Consider the following 19,752-nt stretch of genomic DNA (forward strand, 5'->3'; position numbering starts at 1 on the left):
TACTTATGACTTGTTATCATTCATCTCTGCAGTGAATTCATTGTCATCTCCTGATCAGCAAAAGTGCTGCAAACAAGGAATGATGCTTTTGCCCCCTCGAATGGAACGGGATTGTGAGAAGCGAGCTAAGCGCGTCCAAAACAATGGGTGCCATAAAACCTTCCTTGACTGCTGCAAATATGCTGAGGACCTGCGCAAAAAGATCGCCATAGAGAATCGCAAAAAGCACACCATTATGAGAAGTAAGATCTATTACTGACATGTTAATGCCTCCTTTTCCAGAGAGATTATTATTATTATTATTATCCTTTATTTATATGGCACCACAAGGGTTCCACAGCGCCTTACAAAGTACATAAACAAATGAGCACACAAGAAAAACAGTTATTAACAGTACAAGCAATGCAGGACAGATACATGATGTATACATTGCTGCATAACACTTATATAAGCAGCATGGTGTCAGCAACCAAGGGCTAGGTGCTGTTGTAAATTAAAGTAGGAGTAAGTGAAGGAGAAGCACATGAGGGAAGAGGGCCCTGCTCGTGAGAGCTTACCTTCTAAAGAATAGCATCCATTTATTTCAAGGGTTTTCTTTTTTTCATTGAGATGAGCCTATATTTAAATACTGGATGTAATGCCCAGTGTTGCCGGGCTTTAATTTGTTTTAATTAATAATAATTTATCTCCAACTCTCCTATAGCCCCAACTCTCTCCTCCCCAGCACTTTCTTCCCATCTCTGTCTCTCTTCTCTTCCCTGCCCCCTTTTCTATCTCTTCCCGACCCCAACACTTTCTCTCCACCTCTACTTCTCCCTCCTCCACGGTCTCTCTATCACTGCTCCCTTAATCTCTGCTGTGCATCACCGACACTGGTGGGGAGGGTCAGAGGTCATACCAGCTGTCATTACATTCCAATGTCAATTTTATCAGTAGTCGATTTTATTATATATATTCTTGGAACTGACAGAGCCACAATATGGGTGTAAGTGGTTGTGATACAGCAGAAACAACTGCCCGTCTCACATATGCCACAAACAAAAACTAAATATGTTGAAACGCAAAATCATATTCTATGCACCAGCTATGAAGGGAGCTCCCTGGCCGGGATGTATCATGTATGGCCACATCGCCCTTATTCCATGCATACTGGCCTTTATTAATGCTGTGTGCATGACTAAATATGCAAGGGACAGCACTTCTGATCAGAGCTGTCCCTATGAAGAGAGCACATCCCGGTTTGTGACCCGGGAGTCCTATCGCACATGCCTGGCTGTCGGCCAGCTAATGCGCAACATAGGCAAATGCAGGTGGGGTTCCGGTTGCCTGGAAACCCCACCTCCCCAACCCACACCATAACCACAATAGAAATAGTAATATAATAGAATATTACTAATGCTGCATGTTCTTCTCAGTATCATGAGTGAATGAATCAGCACCACCTGTGGATCTTTTAAAATGTGTCAGCTATTAATAAATACCCATGTGCACCAACTAGGAGATCTGGAAAACATGTACTGTTAGGGGTGCACTGCTATAGACCATTATTAGGGTTATTATATTGAATAATAATACACTATCCAGTGCATAAGGAGACCAATATGTAAATTTATGTCCACGACAGTGCTGGGTTCTTCTGCTGCTCCCCCAGACTCCCCGACTTGCTCCAATACTCTGGAATGGTGCCCGCATTCAGCTCAGGCAGGATGGCTCAACCGCAGCATCTAATGGCTTACTGTGATCGCTGGTCCTGTATATGCTGGAATTATGACATACACTACACTTTGTGTGATGCATATTAAAGCTGGTTAAATGCTAATTATGTTCTCTTCATGGACTGGCCACACTCGCGCTAAAATCAAGAATTAGAAACCTCCCTCTAGAAATCCTGCGTTTTGCACTGCACAAGCCGCGGGGAACCAGAGAGGGAACCTTCTCATTCCTCCCAGGGGAATTTTACAGTATTAAGGGACTGATTCAGACCCGCTCGCAAGCTGGTCGATGGTGAGCAATTGCGCACGCGTGGTGTGCGAGCCCCAGAGCGAGTGAGAAATCACTTGCTCCGGGGCTCGCTATAAGACGGGGCGACTGTCGATGTTGATCAACAGCTTGCCCTGTTTTGTAGGTGGCGGGGGGGGTGGCTGCACAAACGGAGGCGTTCCCGAAGGAAAGCCTGCCGTTTGTGGGCGGCCCTACTGACATCACTAGTGATGTCAGTAGTGGACTTCCTGCTCTATTAGAGCAGGAAGTCCACTCGGGCTAGCGAGACGACCCTACCACAGGGTCTCCTCACAAGCCCGATGGTTGCGATAATCGCCGCCATCGCCAGGCCGCACGTACACGCTGTGGGTGGTCACCCACAGCTGTGCGAGCGGCCTAGAGGCCGGTAAAAAAAAAAAAATAGGGACACCCTGATTCAGAGCGAGCGCCCACAAATAGCATGAATCAGGGCCTAAGACCAGAGGCTTCTATAGACAACGTCATCTATACATGGTGTTACCTATCGGGCACAAGCTCCAGTTTCGCTTTCCGGAGCTCGTGCATACCACCTCATCGCAGCCCCATAGCATTCTTTGGGGACTGCAGTGCCGATTGGCCGTGGCAGTTTTCTGAGGATTGGCTGCATTTTAGAGCTTAGAACATCCCGCCGTCTATCTGTGTTAGCGGATAATTCGCAAGCAGCCAATTCAGTTTGCTAGGTCTGGCATTCATCATCATCATCCGCTATTGCACTTGCCCGTAACCTCCCGCCAATAATACGGCTTACTGTATTTGCATCTTTTTTCATGGTCTGCATTTAGTAACTGTACTTGGCCTACTTTAAAATGCTTCTACCCCAGTCCTTGTCCTGCACAGGGCTGGATTATAGGCGGGGCGGAAGGGGCGGTCGTCCAGGGGCCCTTACACATTTTGGCCTCCCACACTCAGCAAACATTGTACTGAACTGGGCTACTCTGGACCCTCCCTGTTCCGGCTCCTGGCAGCATCACAATCTGTCACTCACCAGGTGCACTTTTGACTGATGTCTTTCAAGATGGAGACAGCTTCTCTCCACCTCTACACTACAATGGGTGGCTGGGTAATGACTGACATGTATAAAGCTCCGCCCCCTCACGCTGATGATGCCACGATTCGCAGGTGTATGGGTAGGAGGCGGGGTCTTATGCCATGACATGCCCACCAGCTGGGAATGTCACAACAATAGGCCCTGCCCCCGACCCATACACCTGCGAATTGCGGCTTCGAGATCGTCAGTCATTGCCCAGCCACCCAATGTAGTGTAGAGGCACCGCTGTCAGGAGCATAATGAAGCTACAGGTGGTCTGTGTGCTCGCAGTCTCACTCTCTGTCTCCCTCCTTCTTTCCCTCTCTCCCTCCCTCTGTCTCTCTCCTCCTCTCTTTGTCTCCCTCCCACTCTGTCTTCCTCCTCTCTCTCTCTTTTTCAGGGGCCTATTCATTAACACATAAAAATCAATTAAGGTTTAGAGCACGCATGGAGTTCTACCTAATTACCGGAGGAATTCATCATTCCTCCTCCCCATAACTATCTATTCTGTAAGTACTACATGTGGATGAACAGAGATTGCTGTAAAACAGCTTATATTTGTGTTCATTATCTGGATATCCTGTGCACTTCATAAAAAGGATTTATTCACAAATTTTTGTAATGAAACAACTCATGTTATGGAAACAAATCTCTATTGGAAAGTGAATTGCTACAAAACTTCAGAGGCTGGATATTAACAATCCAAATTGCCTTTGCTTGCTACAATCGTTACATAGTAACATAAGCTGTGTTAGAAGTATTACCTTGAAATAAGGAGCTCTCTCTGGGTCTGATTCAGAGCCAGACGCTATTTGCGCCCGCTCGTTCAGAAAATAGGGGTGGCTATTCAAATGAACCGTTCGCTCTTTGTTGTCTGTTCATGCCTCTATGTCTGAACGAGCGAACAAAACTTGCTGTCGTAATTTTGAAAAAAAACGCCCCCTGGCCGCTTGCATCCTACGTCATGTCCGCTATTTATTAGATTAATCTAGTACATCGAACAGCGTATGAACTGCTCGCTATTCTTGGGGTTGGTTTTTGCTACCACAATCTTGCGAGCAGTTCTGGCTATAAACTAACCCAGTGACATGGTCAATGACGCAGCTGTAATTATGCACACCCTTAAAATGCCCGTTTTGACCTTTAAGCACGCCTGCGTTCTGATCTCCACTCCCCGTTTTCAAGCACCTTCCCCTGTTACCACCCACATACGCCTCCTCCTGTCACTCAAAGTAGCAGGCATTCGCTATATAGCGAACAAACGATTTTCGGCCGCACTGACTGGTTCGCGCATGCGTATTACGATCCGTACGCATGCGCAGTTGTGCGAACATCGGTCGGAACGAACAAGCGGCCGCTTACGAGCGGCTCTGAATGAAGCCCTCTGTGCATTTTTTAAATGTTTTGGCAGGAATACTGTTCAGTATATGTGAAAATTGTTTATTGTATTATGTGATTTTATGTGAACTAAAATATTGGTATATACCATTCAAAAGTGTATTAATTGACAGTGCCTTGAATACTTGCTGTTATCGGGATGTAGACACCTATCTTTAGTACCAGGTCGGGCAGCCAGCGTCGGGATTCCGTCAGCTGGCATTCCGGACGCCGGTATTTGAACTGCATCCCCTGCCAACCTGCAATCTGCAGGGCTGGTCACGGGTCGTTCCTGTGGCACCCTGCAGGGTAAACGGCGTGATCCGGCCAGATTGGCCGGCTTCAGTGGAGCTTGGAGATTACATAATCACCAAACATCCACTGCAACGCCAGAAGAGCTGGGTCACTGCAGACCTGGCTCCGGTGTGAACGGCGCTGACTCGGGAATATCCTGACTCGGGAATATCCTGACTCGGGAATATCCTGTATAAAAGTTCAGGGTCTGATCTGGATTAGAACCCTGTTCCAATCCCCGGGTCAGAACTGGAACTTTGGTATAAAAGTGGTATAAGAAACACCAATCAGATATTTGCTTTTATTTTATATACTGTATTTTAAAACAAAAATGATAGCGAGAATCATATTGGTTGCTATAAATTATACAACAACCACGCCTGCCTTTGTACCCTACCCTTAAATGTCTCAAAATAATTATTTTAGTTGCACTGCAATTTAAACACCTTCATGTACATATGTGAATAATATATATGATAATTCACTTCACTTTTAAACAAGAAGTGTTACCAGCAAGGAAATACTATGTTGCCTATTAGTGGTGCCAATGGCCATTGAGTTATTAGTGGTAGAGGGCCCATCCCATGGTATGCAGTCGGGACACCGACGGTCTAAATGCCAACCGTCAGCATCCCGACTGTCTAATCCCGGCAAGAGTCTAATGACAGGCGTCGAAATCCCGATGCCTGTCATTTTACCTACGTCGGGAGCCCGACGCCCGGCATACAGATCAAAGGTAAGCCGGGCGTGGACAGGCACTGGGGGGTGAAGGGTAGGTATTAGGGCTCCTGGGGGGACTTAGGGTTAGGCACCCTCCCGGGAGATTTAGGTTTAGGCTAGGGAAAGGGGGGGCTAGGGTTAGGCACCCCCGGGGGGGAGGTTAGGGCTAGGCTAGGGGAAGGGGGGGTTAGGGTTAGGCACCCCCGGGGGGGAGGTTAGGGTTTGGCTAGGGGAAGGGGAGGTTAGGGTTAGGCACCCCTGGGGGGGAGGTTAGGGTTAGGCTAGGGGAAGGGGGGGTTAGGGTTAGGCACCCCCGGGGGGGAGGTTATGGTTAGGCTAGGGGAAGGGGAGGTTAGGGTTAGGCACCCCCTGGGGGGAGGTTAGGGTTAGGCTAGGGGAGGGGGGGGGTTAGGGTTAGGCACCCCCTGGGGGGGAGGTTAGGGTTAGGCTAGGGGAAGGGAGGTTAGGGTTAGGCTAGGGGAAGGGGGGGTTAGGGTTAGGCACCCCCGGGGGGGAGGTTAGGGTTAGGCTAGGGGAAGGGGGGGTAGGGTTAGACTAGGGGAAGGGGGGGTTAGTAGGGTTAGGCTAGGGGAAGGGGGGGTTACGGTTAGGCACCCCCGGGGGGAGGTTAGGGTTAGGCTAGGGGAAGGGGGGTTAGGGTTAGGCACCCCCGGGGGGGAGGTTAGGATTAGGCTAGGAAAAGGGGGGTTTAGGGTTAGGCACCCCCCCCTGGGAGACTTAGGGTCAGGCTGCGGGGAAGGAGGACTTAGGGTCAGGCACTTAGAGGGGGGTTAGGGTTAGGCACCCCCGGGGGGGAGGTTAGGATTAGGCTAGGAAAAGGGGGGTTTAGGGTTAGGCACCCCCCCCGGGAGACTTAGGGTAAGGCTGCGGGGAAGGAGGGCTTAGGGTCAGGCACTTAGAGGGGGGTTAGGGTTAGGCACTTAGAGGAAGGTTAGGGTTAGGCACTTAGAGGGGGGTTAGGGTCAGGCACTTAGAGGAGGGTTAGGGTTAGGCACTTAGAGGGGGATTAGGGTTAGGCACTTAGAGGGGGATTAGGGTTAGGCACTTAGAAGGGGATTAGGGTTAGGCACTTAGAGGGGGGTTAGGGTTAGGCACTTAGAGGGGGGTTAGGGTTAGGCACTTAGAGGGGGATTAGGGTTAGGCACTTAGAGGGGGTTTAGGGTTAGGCACTTAGAGGGGGGTTAGGGTTAGGCACCCCTAAAGGAGGGGTAGGGTTAGGGTAGGGAGTAAGGATAGCTATACTTATGTAAAAGAACGATCGGGATCTTCAGCCCTGCCGGCCCCATCCTGTGCCATGTACAAGGCTTCTCAGTACGAGCCTCAGCTTTCTGTACACTGTGATATCAAATCACAGATCTAAACAAGTTACATTCTAACAAATTAAGGACTTGATTCAGACCCGCCCGCTAGATGCGTCCGCACACAACCATCAGCTGCTAAAGTAAGCAAATCCGGCGATCGCACGGCAAGATATTAGCACGCCCACAATGTCTTAGCGTGCGATCGCGGTATGAAATTAGGCGCCCACCAGCCTGTCATAAGACGCCCACTTTCCCTTAGTAACACACGTCATCTCCAGGAACTGTATGTAACAATCGGTAACATCGAGTAACATCGGACTCATACTCAGCACTTGTGGTTGACCTTACCCTCCCGCAAGCCCTGCGAGCGCTGCAGTGTGTAATACAGCCATGTGACTTGTACTATGACGCTGCATCTTAATTATGCATGCCCCTGAAACAGTGTTTCGACGCTCAGGCACGTCTGTGTTTGCAGCATACCCCCCCCATTTCTATCGACCTTCCCGTCACCACCCACAAATGGCACATCCTGTCACTCGTCCTTGCGAAGCCTCTGTGTACTTCCCGTTCACGCACACACACTGCGTCTTATACGCATGTGCAGAATGCGAAAAAAACGACCTGCGACTTGTGAACGCAGCCTTGCGAACGGGTCTGAATGGGGCCCAAATTTCCAAAGGCCTTTGTGCTTCGATGTTTGACGCTGTTGTTCCATTTCTTTGTTTCCTTCCTATAGCCCAGGTAAATGAGGAAGATGATGATTTCACAGATGAGAATGAAGTCCAGAGTCGTTCGTCTTTCCCAGAGAGCTGGCTATGGAGGACAGTCACTGTCACCAAAAAACTGAAGTATAAAATGGTTCAGAAACGCTCTTTCTCGTTCCAACATGCATGCGCAGTGAGTTGGGAGGCGTGTGCCACCCCTCCAGCAGTTTCCATTGCTCTAGCGACGGGACAGACCAAAGCCTAGCCAGACAAGATGGAGGACCCGCAGGGGCTGGACAGAGCGGGGAGGGGGTGGGGGGTGCGTAGGCAGACCGTAGTGTCCCGGCATATGCCAGGTCCAATGTATTAGTATCCTCATTTTTTATGTTATAAAACATAGATTTTACACCTCAAGCCCAGCGCACTAATCACATTAGCGTCACATTATCATTGTTACCACTAGTAAAACTTGTATTGTCAGCAGGTCTGGCACCAGAAGCCCCTGCTTACAGGTAAAAGTACTGTAGAGTTTCTAGTGTTGCCATATAACCAAATGCCTAGAGCTTATTTGCCTGTTCTCACTGCCCAGGGTCCTCATATTCCTGGAGTACTCCCAGGATCTGCCCCCTTTCCTAATGAAGTGGTGGGACAAGGCGCAGTGAACATAGGGCCTGATTCAGAGCCGCACGCTAGATGCATTCGCACGCAGCCGCTCAGCTGCTAATATATGCATAGGAAGCGATCGCACGGCCAGGCAAGAGGACGCCCACTATGTCTTAGAGAGCGAGGGCAGAGCGATCGCACGCCAGTCTAAAGACGCCCCCTTCCCTTCGCCGCACATGTTATCTCCAGGGAGTGTATGCTTTATCAGTAACATCGAGAGCCATCGGAGCTGATCGCACACCTTGAGGTCGACCCTACCCCGCCGCAGGAACGCACAGGCACGCCTGCATTCGCACATCCACTCCCCTGTTTTCAAAGACCAGCCCCTGTCACCACTCACAAACGGCACTATCTGTCACTCAAACTAGAGCGCAAAATAAGGCTGGCATGCGATCGCTTCCCGATCGCTATGACTGCCTCATGCACACGCAATGTGATGCATACGCAGAAAGCAAAAATCGGTCAGCTATGAGCGAACGCAGCCTAGTGAGCGGCTCTGAATCGCCCCCACAGGGCCTCATTCAGCGCCCATCTCCCTTTACTCACAGCCTGATCAGCACGCAATATAGCGTAAACATCGAGAACCATCGGACCCATACGCACAATAGTGGTTGACCTGACCTGCCGCAGGATTTTACCCACTTCCTGTGTACAGCTTGTTATATGGCTGCATATGCCGCTGCGCTGCTTTAATTATGTACACCTTATAACGGCGTCCCAACGCACAGGTACACCTGCGCAGAGCAAAAACATCGTCCAAGTGCGTGCGTTCTCTCCTTTGCGTTCCTTGATGAATCAGGCCCAAAGAACACTAATATATCCGCAATGTGACAGTAATGAATACACCTGTGCACCAGCTAGGACATCTAGAAATCGGGAACTGTTAGGGGTCTTTGACGACAGACTTTGCCACCTCTATTGTAAATCTTTTTAAGTTAAATTTTTTTTTACAAATCTGTTGGTGAACAGAACAATATGGCAAAATCCGGGCGAAGCAACATAAAAATAAAAACGGCAACATCCCAGTGAAAACAGGGCATACTGGGGTAGATGTATTATAGCGGCACTTAACGTGCCGCTATAACGCTTCCCGCTTCGCCTCTTTACCGAGGTGAAGCAGGAAGCACTACCGATGAGATGTATAAACATCTCATCGGCCGGAGAGGGGGAGCGTTAACTCCCCCCTCCGGCGCTACCCGCTAGAGACAGCAGCGCGTCAGCCTAGTGCTGATGCACTGTGTCTCTGTCCCGGCCGGCTCCACTGAGCATGCGCGGGATCTCGCAAGTATCGCGAGATCCCCGCATGGAGCCCTGGAGCCGACAGCCGCCGCAGCAGGGACAGCGCTGTCCCTGTTGTGGGGATAGGCTAGCGCCAGGCTGTAACTGTCGATAACGACAGCTACAGCCGGCCGAACGGTCAGACGATCTGACCGTTCATACATAGCCCAGGCTATCGGCGCTGCTATCTTGTAGATAGCAGCGCCGATAATGACAGGGGCGCATAGCGCCCCTCACTTACCACCCAGACCCCCAATTATACATCAGGGAGAAGCGGTATCAGCGCACATAACGTGCGCTGATACCGTTTCTGGGCTTCATACATCTTCCCCACTGTGAGCTTGGCGATGGCGAGACTCACGTAATCAGAACCCGTTGCATGTATTTATTTATTCAGTATAAAATTCTGCAGCGCTTTACAGAGAATATTTCAGTCATTTATATCACCTGCCCCAGTGGAGCTTACAATCTACACTCCCTATCACATGACACACGTACATACTGGGGTTCCTTTTTTTGTCAGAAACCAATTTACCTACCATTATGTTGTTGGAGTGAGGAAACCACAATACCCAGAGGAAACCCACATTATGATAATCATTTTCTATGTTTCACAGTACCTGGGTCCATGTTCCAGACTCTATTACTACGTGGGAGATACAAGGCGTAGGAGTGTCTCAGGGAAAAGGTAAGTGAGAAGCTCAGGACATTACTACTTAAACTCTATCTCTTACTAACACATCACTCTGGCATGTTTATAGAGGGTTACCATATAACATGTACTGTAAGCTTAACCCCACAGCTAATTACCAACAGGAAATGGTATTCAATTAAACCACATTTTTGTTGCACAGTAAACCATGCGCTAACCCACTCGTTACATGAATACTGCAGAATCAGTGGGTTTTCCACATGCATTAACCCCCCGCGGGTGCCCTCTCTCGCTGAGCTTTCCCCGCAGCTCCTGAAGTTGCGAGGAAAAGTCCACCTCTGGATTAACGCGGAGGGTAAACCCCACTATTTGAATGATCCGGCGCGGGTATTTGGATTCTATTTGAATTCCTCCTCACTAGCACACGCAGCGGGGGTTTCTGAGTACCTAGAAGGACCCCCTTCCGTAATGATTCCCTCTCCACTGGCCGCAGTGGGGGCAGAGACAATACAGCAAGCCTCACCCCCACAAATCGCTGTATTATGGCATGAGGGGGCGGGGCCTAATGATGTGAGGTGCCTGTCCCCACTAGCAACCTGCACCTGCAGCAGCTCAAAAGTTTAAGTATGTATGTGTACTGTTTTATTCTGTATATATGTGTATGTATGTATACTGTTTTATTCTGTATTTATTTGTACTGGTTTATTCTGTTTTTATGTGTATGTATGCGTACTGTTTTCTGTATTTATGTGTATGTAATGTATGTGTACTGTTTTAGTCTGTATTTATGTGTATGTATGTGTACTGCTTTAGTCTGTACTTATGTGTATGTATGTGTACTGTTTTATTCTGTATTTATGTGTATGTACAGTATGTGTACTGTTTTATTCTGTATTTGTGTATGTATGTGTACTGTTTTATTCTGTATTTATGTGTATGTATGTGTACTGTTTTATTCTTTATTTATGTGTATGTATGTGTACTGTTTTATTGTGTATTTATGTGTATGTATGTGTACTGTTTTATTCTGTATTTATGTGTATGTATGCGTACTGTTTTAGTCTGTATTTATATTTATATGTATATATGTGTACTGTTTTATTCTGTATTTATGTGTATGTATGTGTATTGTTTTAGTCTATACTTATGTGTATGTATGTGTACTGTTTTAGTCTATACTTATGTGTATGTATGTGTACTGTTTTAGTCTGTATTTATGTGTATGTATGTGTACTGTTTTATTCTGTATTTATGTGTATGTATGTGTACTGTTTTATTCTGTTCTTTATGTGTATGTATGTGTACTGTTTTAGTCTGTATTTATGTGTATGTATGTGTACTGTTTATTCTGTATTTATGTGTATGTATGTGTACTGTTTTATTCTGTATTTATGTGTACTGTTTTAGTCTGTATTTATGTGTATGTATGTGTGCACTGTTTTATTCTGTATTTATGTTTATGTATGTGTACTGTTTTAGTGTTTATATATGTGTATGTATGTGTTAAAGTATATATATATATATATATATTAGGGGTGTGCACCGGCCACTTTTCGTGTTTTGTGTTTTGGTTTTGGATCTGGATCTTTCTTCGTGTTTTGGATCTGGATTGGTTTTGCCAAAACCACCCTTCCGTGTTTTGGGTTCTGGGTTTTGTGTTTTGGATCTGTATTTTTTTTTTAAAAAGCATAAAAACAGCTAAAATCACAGAATTTGTTGGTTTCTCTGCTCCTATGCTATTATTAACCTCAATAACCTTAATTTCCACTCATTTCCAGTCTATTCTGAACACCTCACACCTCACAATAGTGTTTTCATGTCCAAAAGGTTGCACCGAGGTAGCTGGATGACTATGCTAAGCGACACGAGTGGGCGGCACAAACACGTGACCCATCTAGGAGTGACACTGCAGTGGCAGACAGGATGGCAGTTAGAAAAACTAGGCCCCAAACTGTACATAATGCAAAGAAAAAAAAGAAGTGCAAGATGGAATTGTCCTTGGGCCCTCCCACCCACCCTTATGTTGTATAAACAGGACATGCACACTTTAACAAATCAATCATTTCAGCGCCAGGGTCTGCCACACAACTGTGGCTGAAATGATTGGTTCGTTTGGGCCCCCACAAAACAAGCTGGCAATTAATGTGTCCCTGCACAAACTGGCTCTACGGAGGCAAGATGTCATCCTCATCCTCCTCATCCACCGATTCCTCACCCTCTTCAGTGTGTACATCCTCATCCTCACAAAGTATTAACTCGTCCCCACTTGAATCCACCACCACAGGTCCCTCTGTACCTTCTGGAGGCTGGTCTCCCTGGAAGAGCTGATAATTCATTTTGATGAACATCATCTTCTCCACATTCTGTGGAAGCAACCTCCTACGCCTTTCGCTGACAAGGTTCCCGGCTGCACTAAACACTCTTTCGGAGTACACACTGGAGGGGGGGCAACTCAGGTAAAATAGAGCCAGCTTGTACAGGGGCCTCCAAATTGCCTCTTTTTCCTGCCAGTACAGGTATGGACTGTCTGACATGCCTACTTGGATGCTGTCACCGATGTAATCCTCCACCATTCTGTCAATGGTGACAGTATCATATGCAGTGACAGTAGACATGTCAGAAATTGTTGCCAGGTCCTTCAGTCCGGACCAGATGTCCAAACTTGGTCCTGCCTGCCCTGCATCACCGCCAGCGGGTTGCTTAGGATACCTAAGTTTTTTCCTGGCAGCCCCAGTTGCGGGAGAAAATGAAGAAGGAGCCGTTGACGTGTCACGTTCCGCTTCAGCTGACAGTGTGTTCACCAGCAGGTCTTTGCACCTCTGCAGGCTTGTGTCGGCCGGAAAGAGAGACACCACATAGGCTTTAAACCTAGGATCAAGCACGGTGGCCAAAATGTAGTGGTCTGATTTCAACAGATTGACCACCCTGGAATCCTGGCAAAGCGAATGAAGGGCTTCATCCACAAGTCCCACATGCCGAGCGGAATCGCTCCGTCTTAGCTCCTCCTTCACTTTCTCCAGCTGCTTCTGCAAAAGCCTGATGAGGGGAATGACCTGACTCAAGCTGGCTGTGTCTGAACTGACTTCACGTGTGGCAAGTTCGAAGGGCTGGAGAACCTTGCACAACACGGAAATCATTCTCCACTGCGCTTGAGTCAGGTGCATACCCCCTCCTTTGCCTATGTCATAGGTGGATGTATAGGCTTGTATGGCCTTTTGCTGCTCCTCCATCCTCTGAAGCATATAGAGGGTTGAGTTCCACCGCGTCACAACCTCTTGCTTCAGGTGATGGCGGGGCAGGTTCAAGAGTGTTTGCTGGCGCTCCAGTCTTCGGCACGCAGTCGCTGAATGGCGAAAGTGGCCAGAAATTTTTCGGGCCACCCAAAGCGTCTCCTGCACGCCCCTGTCGCTTTTCAGAAAATTCTGCACCACCAAGTTTATTGTGTGAGCAAAACATGGGACGTGCTGGAATTTGCCCAGATGTAATGCCCGCACAATATTGGTGGCGTTGTCAGATATCACAAATCCCCAGGAGAGTCTAAGTGGGGTAAGCCACTGGGCGATGATTTCCCTCAGTTTCTCTAAGAGGTTGTCGGCGGTGTGCCTCTTACTGAAACCGGTGATACACAGCGTAGCCTGCCTTGTAACGAGCTGGCGTTTCTGAGATGCTGCTACTGGTGACGCTGCTGCTGTTGCTGCGTAAGGTGATACATCTACCCAGTGGGCTGTCACAGTCATATAGTCCTTAGTCTGCCCTGTTCCACTTGTCCACATGTCCGTGGTTAAGTGGACATTGTGTACAACGGCATTTTTCAGGACACTGAGGACACTTTTTCTGACGTTTCTGTACAGTCTCGGTATCGCCTGCCTAGTGAAGTGGAATCTAGACGGGATTTGGAACCGGGGACACACTACCTCCATCAATTGTCTAAATCCCACTGCACTAATGGCGGATACCGGACGCACGTCTAACACCAACATAGCAGTCAAGGCCTCAGTTATACGTTTTGCTTCAGGATGACTGCTGTCGTACTTCATCCTCCTCGCTAAGGACTGTTGGAGGGTCAATTGTTTAGTAAAAGTAGTGGTGTTCCTACTTCCTCTCTGGGATGATGAACGACTCCCAGCAGCAGCAGCAACAGCAGCAGCGGCAGCAGTAGGCGTAGCAATGCAGGATCCTCCGGAGGAATCCCGGATAGGAGAGTCAGTCATGCCAGTGACATGGCCTGCAGGACTACTTCCGATCCTGACTAAGGAGGAAATTGACGAGGAGGGAGTTGACGGTGTGGTTTGCAGGCGCTTGGATACAACAGGACAACGGGATTTAGGTGTCCCTGGACTGCTTACGGTCTGAGCCAAAGTTTCTGAACTTGACAGTAACTTTTTATGAACGCGCTGCAGGTGCCGTATAAGGGAGGATGTTCCTAGGTGGTTGACGTCCCTACCCCTACTTATTTCACCTTTACATATGGTACATATGGCAAGACAGTTGTTGTCCGGATTTGGATAGAAATATTGCCAGACCAAAGAGGTGGAATGTTTGGTCTTCTGCCCAGGCATGACCGTGATGGGCTTTTTCATCCCACGGACAACAACTGTCTCCCCCGGAGCCTGATTTAAACAAACCACATCACCATCAGAATCCTCCTCGCCAACTTCCTCCTCAGCGCCAGCTACACCAGTATCCTCATCCTGTTGTACTTCAACAGTGACATCTTCAATTTGCATATCAGCAAGTGGACTGTGGGTGCTCCTTTCAGCACTTGCAGGGGGCGTGCAAATGGTGGAAAGAGCCACCTCTTCCCGTCCAGTGCTGGGAAGGTCAGGCATCGCAACCACCACCACACTTGGACTCTCTTTGGGGATTTGTGATATCTTCTTAGAAAGCACAGTTCTTCGCTGTGCTTTTGCCAGCTTAACTCTTTTGATTTTTTTAGTGGGAGGAGTGCTTCCATCGTCATGTGAAGCTGAACCACTAGTCATGAACATACTAGGGATCGACCTTAGCCGTTCCTTGCCACTCCGTGTCGTAAATGGCATATTGGCAAGTTTACGTTTCTCTTCAGCTGATTTAAATGTCTTTTTCAAGGTCATTTTCCTGAACTTTGCCATTTGGGATTGTATGTGCCCTCTACTATGACATTGGGCATCGGCCTTGGCAGACGACGTTGATGGCATGTTATCGTCTATGTCATGACTAGTGGCAGCAGCTTCAGCACTAGGAGGAAGTGGTTCTTGATCTTTCTCTATTTTATTTTTATCGGAGAAAGTTTGGTCCTCCATTTATGTTATATCGATTTGATATATACGTGCGGCTAAACACAGAAAATAAATTTTTTTTTGGTTCGGACTGGAGTGTACTTTGTGGGTTACAGCACCCTTTAACGGTCAAGCCAGCCGGCCCTTTACTTATGACACAGGCGCACTCTTGGCACTACTTTGTTGATGCACGTGCGGCTACTGCGCACACAATTCACAAACACAGAAAATAATTTTTTTTTGGTTTGGACTGGAGTGTACTTTGGGGGTTACAGCACCCTTTAACGGTCAAGCCAGCCGGCCCTTTACTTATGACACAGGCGCACGCTTGGCACTACTTTGTTGATGCACGTGCGGCTACTGCGCACACAATTCACAAACACAGAAAAAAAATTTTTTTTGGTTTGGACTGGAGTGTACTTTCGGGGGTTACAGCACCCTTAACGGTCAAGCCAGCCGGCCCTTTACTTATGACACAGGCGCACGCTTGGCACTACTTTGTTGATGCACGTGCGGCTACTGCGCACACAATTCACAAACACAGAAAATAATTTTTTTTTTGGTTTGGACTGGAGTGTACTTTCGGGGGTTACAGCACCCTTTAACGGTCAAGCCAGCCGGCCCTTTACTTATGACACAGGCGCACGCTTGGCACTACTTTGTTGATGCACGTGCGGCTACTGCGCACACAATTCACAAACACAGAAAATAATTTTTTTTTTGGTTTGGACTGGAGTGTACTTTCGGGGGTTACAGCACCCTTAACGGTCAAGCCAGCCGGCCCTTTACTTATGACACAGGCGCACGCTTGGCACTACTTTGTTGATGCACGTGCGACTACTGCGCACACAATTCACAAACACAGAAAATAATATTTTTTTTGGTTTGGACTGGAGTGTACTTTCGGGGGTTACAGCACCCTTAACGGTCAAGCCAGCCGGCCCTTTACTTATGACACAGGCGCACGCTTGGCACTACTTTGTTGATGCACGTGCGGCTACTGCGCACACAATTCACAAACACAGAAAATAATTTTTTTTTTGGTTTGGACTGGAGTGTACTTTCGGGGGTTACAGCACCCTTAACGGTCAAGCCAGCCGGCCCTTTACTTATGACACAGGCGCACGCTTGGCACTACTTTGTTGATGCACGTGCGGCTACTGCGCACACAATTCACAAACACAGAAAATATTTTTTTTTTTGGTTTGGACTGGAGTGTACTTTCGGGGGTTACAGCACCCTTAACGGTCAAGCCAGCCGGCCCTTTACTTATGACACAGGCGCACGCTTGGCACTACTTTGTTGATGCACGTGCGGCTACTGCGCACACAATTCACAAACACAGAAAATATATTATTTTTTTAGCACTTGGGGGGAGCACCCCTGATGGACAGAGCACCCCCTGGACAACACTACAGCACTCCTTTAGGACTGGGACACTGCACAGGACTTTGGAGTGGACACAGCCCCTATGGAGAACTGACTGCACAACACAGTCCAGCCAGCCCCTATGGACTTTGAAGTAGTGGACACAGCCCCTATTAACAACAGCAGCACAGCACAACACAGCCAGCCCCTATGGACTTTGAAGTAGTGGACAACAGCAGCACTACACTACACTACACTACACTACACAGCCCTAACTCCCACCCTCCCTCTTCACTGTCCACAGCCGAGTGAGAAAATGGCGCCGACGTGTGTACCTTATATAGGATCCAAAACCCGCGAGACTCGGAAGGCGGGAAGATGACGTTTTGCCTCGATTTCAGATCCGAGTCAGGCGGGAAAAGTCGAGCCTGACTCGGATCGGACTCGGATCGGGGGGGCTCGGGGGGGTTCGGATTTCAGAAATCCGAACCCGCTCACCCCTAATATATATATATATATATATCTCACTATGGGGTAAATTTACTAAAGTGAGAGTTTTAGAAGCAAGTTTTATAAGTGATGTTGCCCGTAGAAACCAATCAGATTCTAGCTATTATCTTCAAGAAGGTGCTAGTTAAGTAGAATCTGATTGGTTGCTATGGGCAACATCACTTCTAAAACTCACTTCTAAATACTCTCACTTTAGTAAATTTACCCCTATGTGTATTGATGCATGAGTTTATATGTATATATATGCATGAGTTAGTGTGTACAGTATACACTGTATATGTGTTTGTGCGTTATATATAATGTATACATGTTTAATATATATATATATATATATATATATATATATGTGTGTGTGTGTGTGTTTAATAATAATTATATATATATATATATATATATATAAAATGTGATTTGGACACCTATGCTCGCTTTATTACCCTATTTTTACTTAACCATTCATTTGCAAAGGCGACTTACCATCGCCTATTTCACTTAGGGGTGAGCTGATGCCCTTTTGTCACATATAGGGAGTGTCAATAAGGACTGAGGGCCTGATTCAGCAAGGAACGAGGTTGCTTATACGCATGCAAATGGTCGATTGTTCCATACTGCGCATACGTATGCACCGCAGTGAGCGTGCGCAAACTAGCCACTGTGCTCGGAACTGCAATTGCAGAGGACGCGCAGACCTATGGCACAATGATTGACAGGAAGTGCCGTTTGTGGGTGGGGACGGTCGTACGAACGCAGATGTGCCAGTGCATTGCAATGCCGTTGCAGGGGCGTGCATAAATTATCCACTGCGTGGCCATAAGCAGCCAAAGCACTGATAGCGAGTGTGCCTGGTAGCAATCTCTGAGTAAGGTCAGGACTTGTGCAAGTGTGCAAATGGGTCTGATGTTACTCGATGTTACCGATGGTTTCGCTATGTTCCCCTAGTATACGGATGTGAGCAAGGGGAAGTGGGCGTCCTTATGTCAGGCTGCGATCGCAAAGTGAATGCAAACATTGAAATAACACCGCTGATATTAGCACCTGCGCTGCTGGCGTATAAGCAGAAATGAGTTTCCTATGTATTGTGTGTAAAAAAGTCTACATCCCCATCACTAATATATATATATTTGGAGATATGACGTGAGTGTGGACTTATATACAGTATATATATAGCTCTCCCAGCACAGTATGGAAGACGTGAGCATCAGCCGCAAATATGTCAGTTCTGCAGAGCTGTTGAGTTGGATTAAGGTTGGCACCCTGGACAGGCCAACACAACCATCTCCTCTAACCTTGCCCACACACATTGCCCTTTATGTACTGGTGCGTTATCAGGATCCTTCCCAAACTGCCATACTATTAGTATAACTGAACTGTCCAACATATCAAGATATTGATTTCAGGGGATTTCTGCACTAGGACTCAGTAGTTTTTGTTTATACCAATGACTGGGATTGTTACACACCTGTCTCAGCAATCTGTGGTCAGCGTCACATCACTCACCGCTCAATGGGGCAATTACAGCAGTTCAGTGAGACTGACTGATCAATGGCATAGAGGTGGCATCCATGATGAAAGTCATTGTGCTCCATATCAAATCCCATTACTGCCGAACACGCCAACTCTGGTGGATGCAGTGGTGCGTACATAAGTGTTCCTCCCACAGAAATAGTGTTTCCATGAGGCTCCTAAGTTGGCGGTTGGCTGAGTACAATTGGAGCAATGAAGACGTGATGTAATTATGGAATGCTACCAAATTTGGACCTTCTGTCTCTCTCCTAACTTCTTTTCCTGAGGTTTTAGCAAACATTGTGCTCTGAATTTCTTACAGGATTCTGCGTGGCTACCCCGGTGAAAGTACGCGTTTTCAAGGAATTTCATATTCACCTTCGGCTCCCGTATTCCGTGAAGAGATTTGAGCAGGTTGAGCTCAGACCTGTCTTGTATAATTACTATGATAAGGATCTAAAGGTGAGAGAACAGTGATCCCTTCCATACACACACGTCCAGTGGTCACTGCAGCAGTGGTTATACACCGAGCTGGTATAACAAAAGGGCAGCCGAGGCAGTTGCCCAGGGCCCCCCACACACTGCCCCCCCCCACATATAGCTAGATAACCAGCATAGGGAACACTGGCAAATGAGGACTGGGATTCCTGTGTGGCATAATGTGAACTTTGGGGCACTACAGTGTGTATAAGCCATATGTGGTCCTGGAAGTATTTACACATTATACCTTTTAAAACCATCACCAGAATAGCTTATTGACAATTTTATTGGTAGGGGCCCCCCACCCACAAACCTTACTCCAGGTCTGGTTATGCACCAAGGCAAGCAAGCATATTGTCCAGTGGTATATCATCAGCTGTTGTACAAAAGCTGGAGCCCCACCTCTGCTTTAGGGGTTCAACTAGGATCTTTGACCAATTACTACTTTGCCCATTGGGCCACTGATCTGGTGATTCCTCATTAAAACAACAGTGCTGTCCATTTATCATCCAGTTACCCACGTGTCATAATCTGGAGAATAGTTTACTGTACATACTCAACATACAAGAGATTGGCAATT

General features: G+C 47.5%; 1 protein-coding gene across 3 annotated transcripts in view; it reads left to right on the forward strand.

Annotated features, from left to right (window-relative positions):
* Positions 1-19,752, forward strand: part of LOC148506596 (complement C4-like) — a 117,164-nt gene that overhangs the window by 46,437 nt on the left and 50,975 nt on the right. For 2 of the 3 annotated variants that reach the window (XM_088446675.1, XM_088446677.1), the window contains exons 17-20: positions 33-242; positions 7,496-7,607; positions 10,022-10,092; positions 19,015-19,154. In XM_088446675.1, coding sequence (XP_088302801.1) covers positions 33-242; positions 7,496-7,607; positions 10,022-10,092; positions 19,015-19,154 — 533 coding nt within the window. The remainder of the gene's footprint in view (positions 1-32; positions 243-7,495; positions 7,608-10,021; positions 10,093-19,014; positions 19,155-19,752) is intronic. The other variant, XM_088446678.1, reaches the window with a different exon arrangement.

Source organism: Taudactylus pleione, unplaced genomic scaffold (genome assembly GCF_031769625.1).
Source record: "Taudactylus pleione unplaced genomic scaffold, aTauple2 ptg000400l, whole genome shotgun sequence".
Lineage (NCBI taxonomy): Eukaryota > Metazoa > Chordata > Amphibia > Anura > Myobatrachidae > Taudactylus > Taudactylus pleione.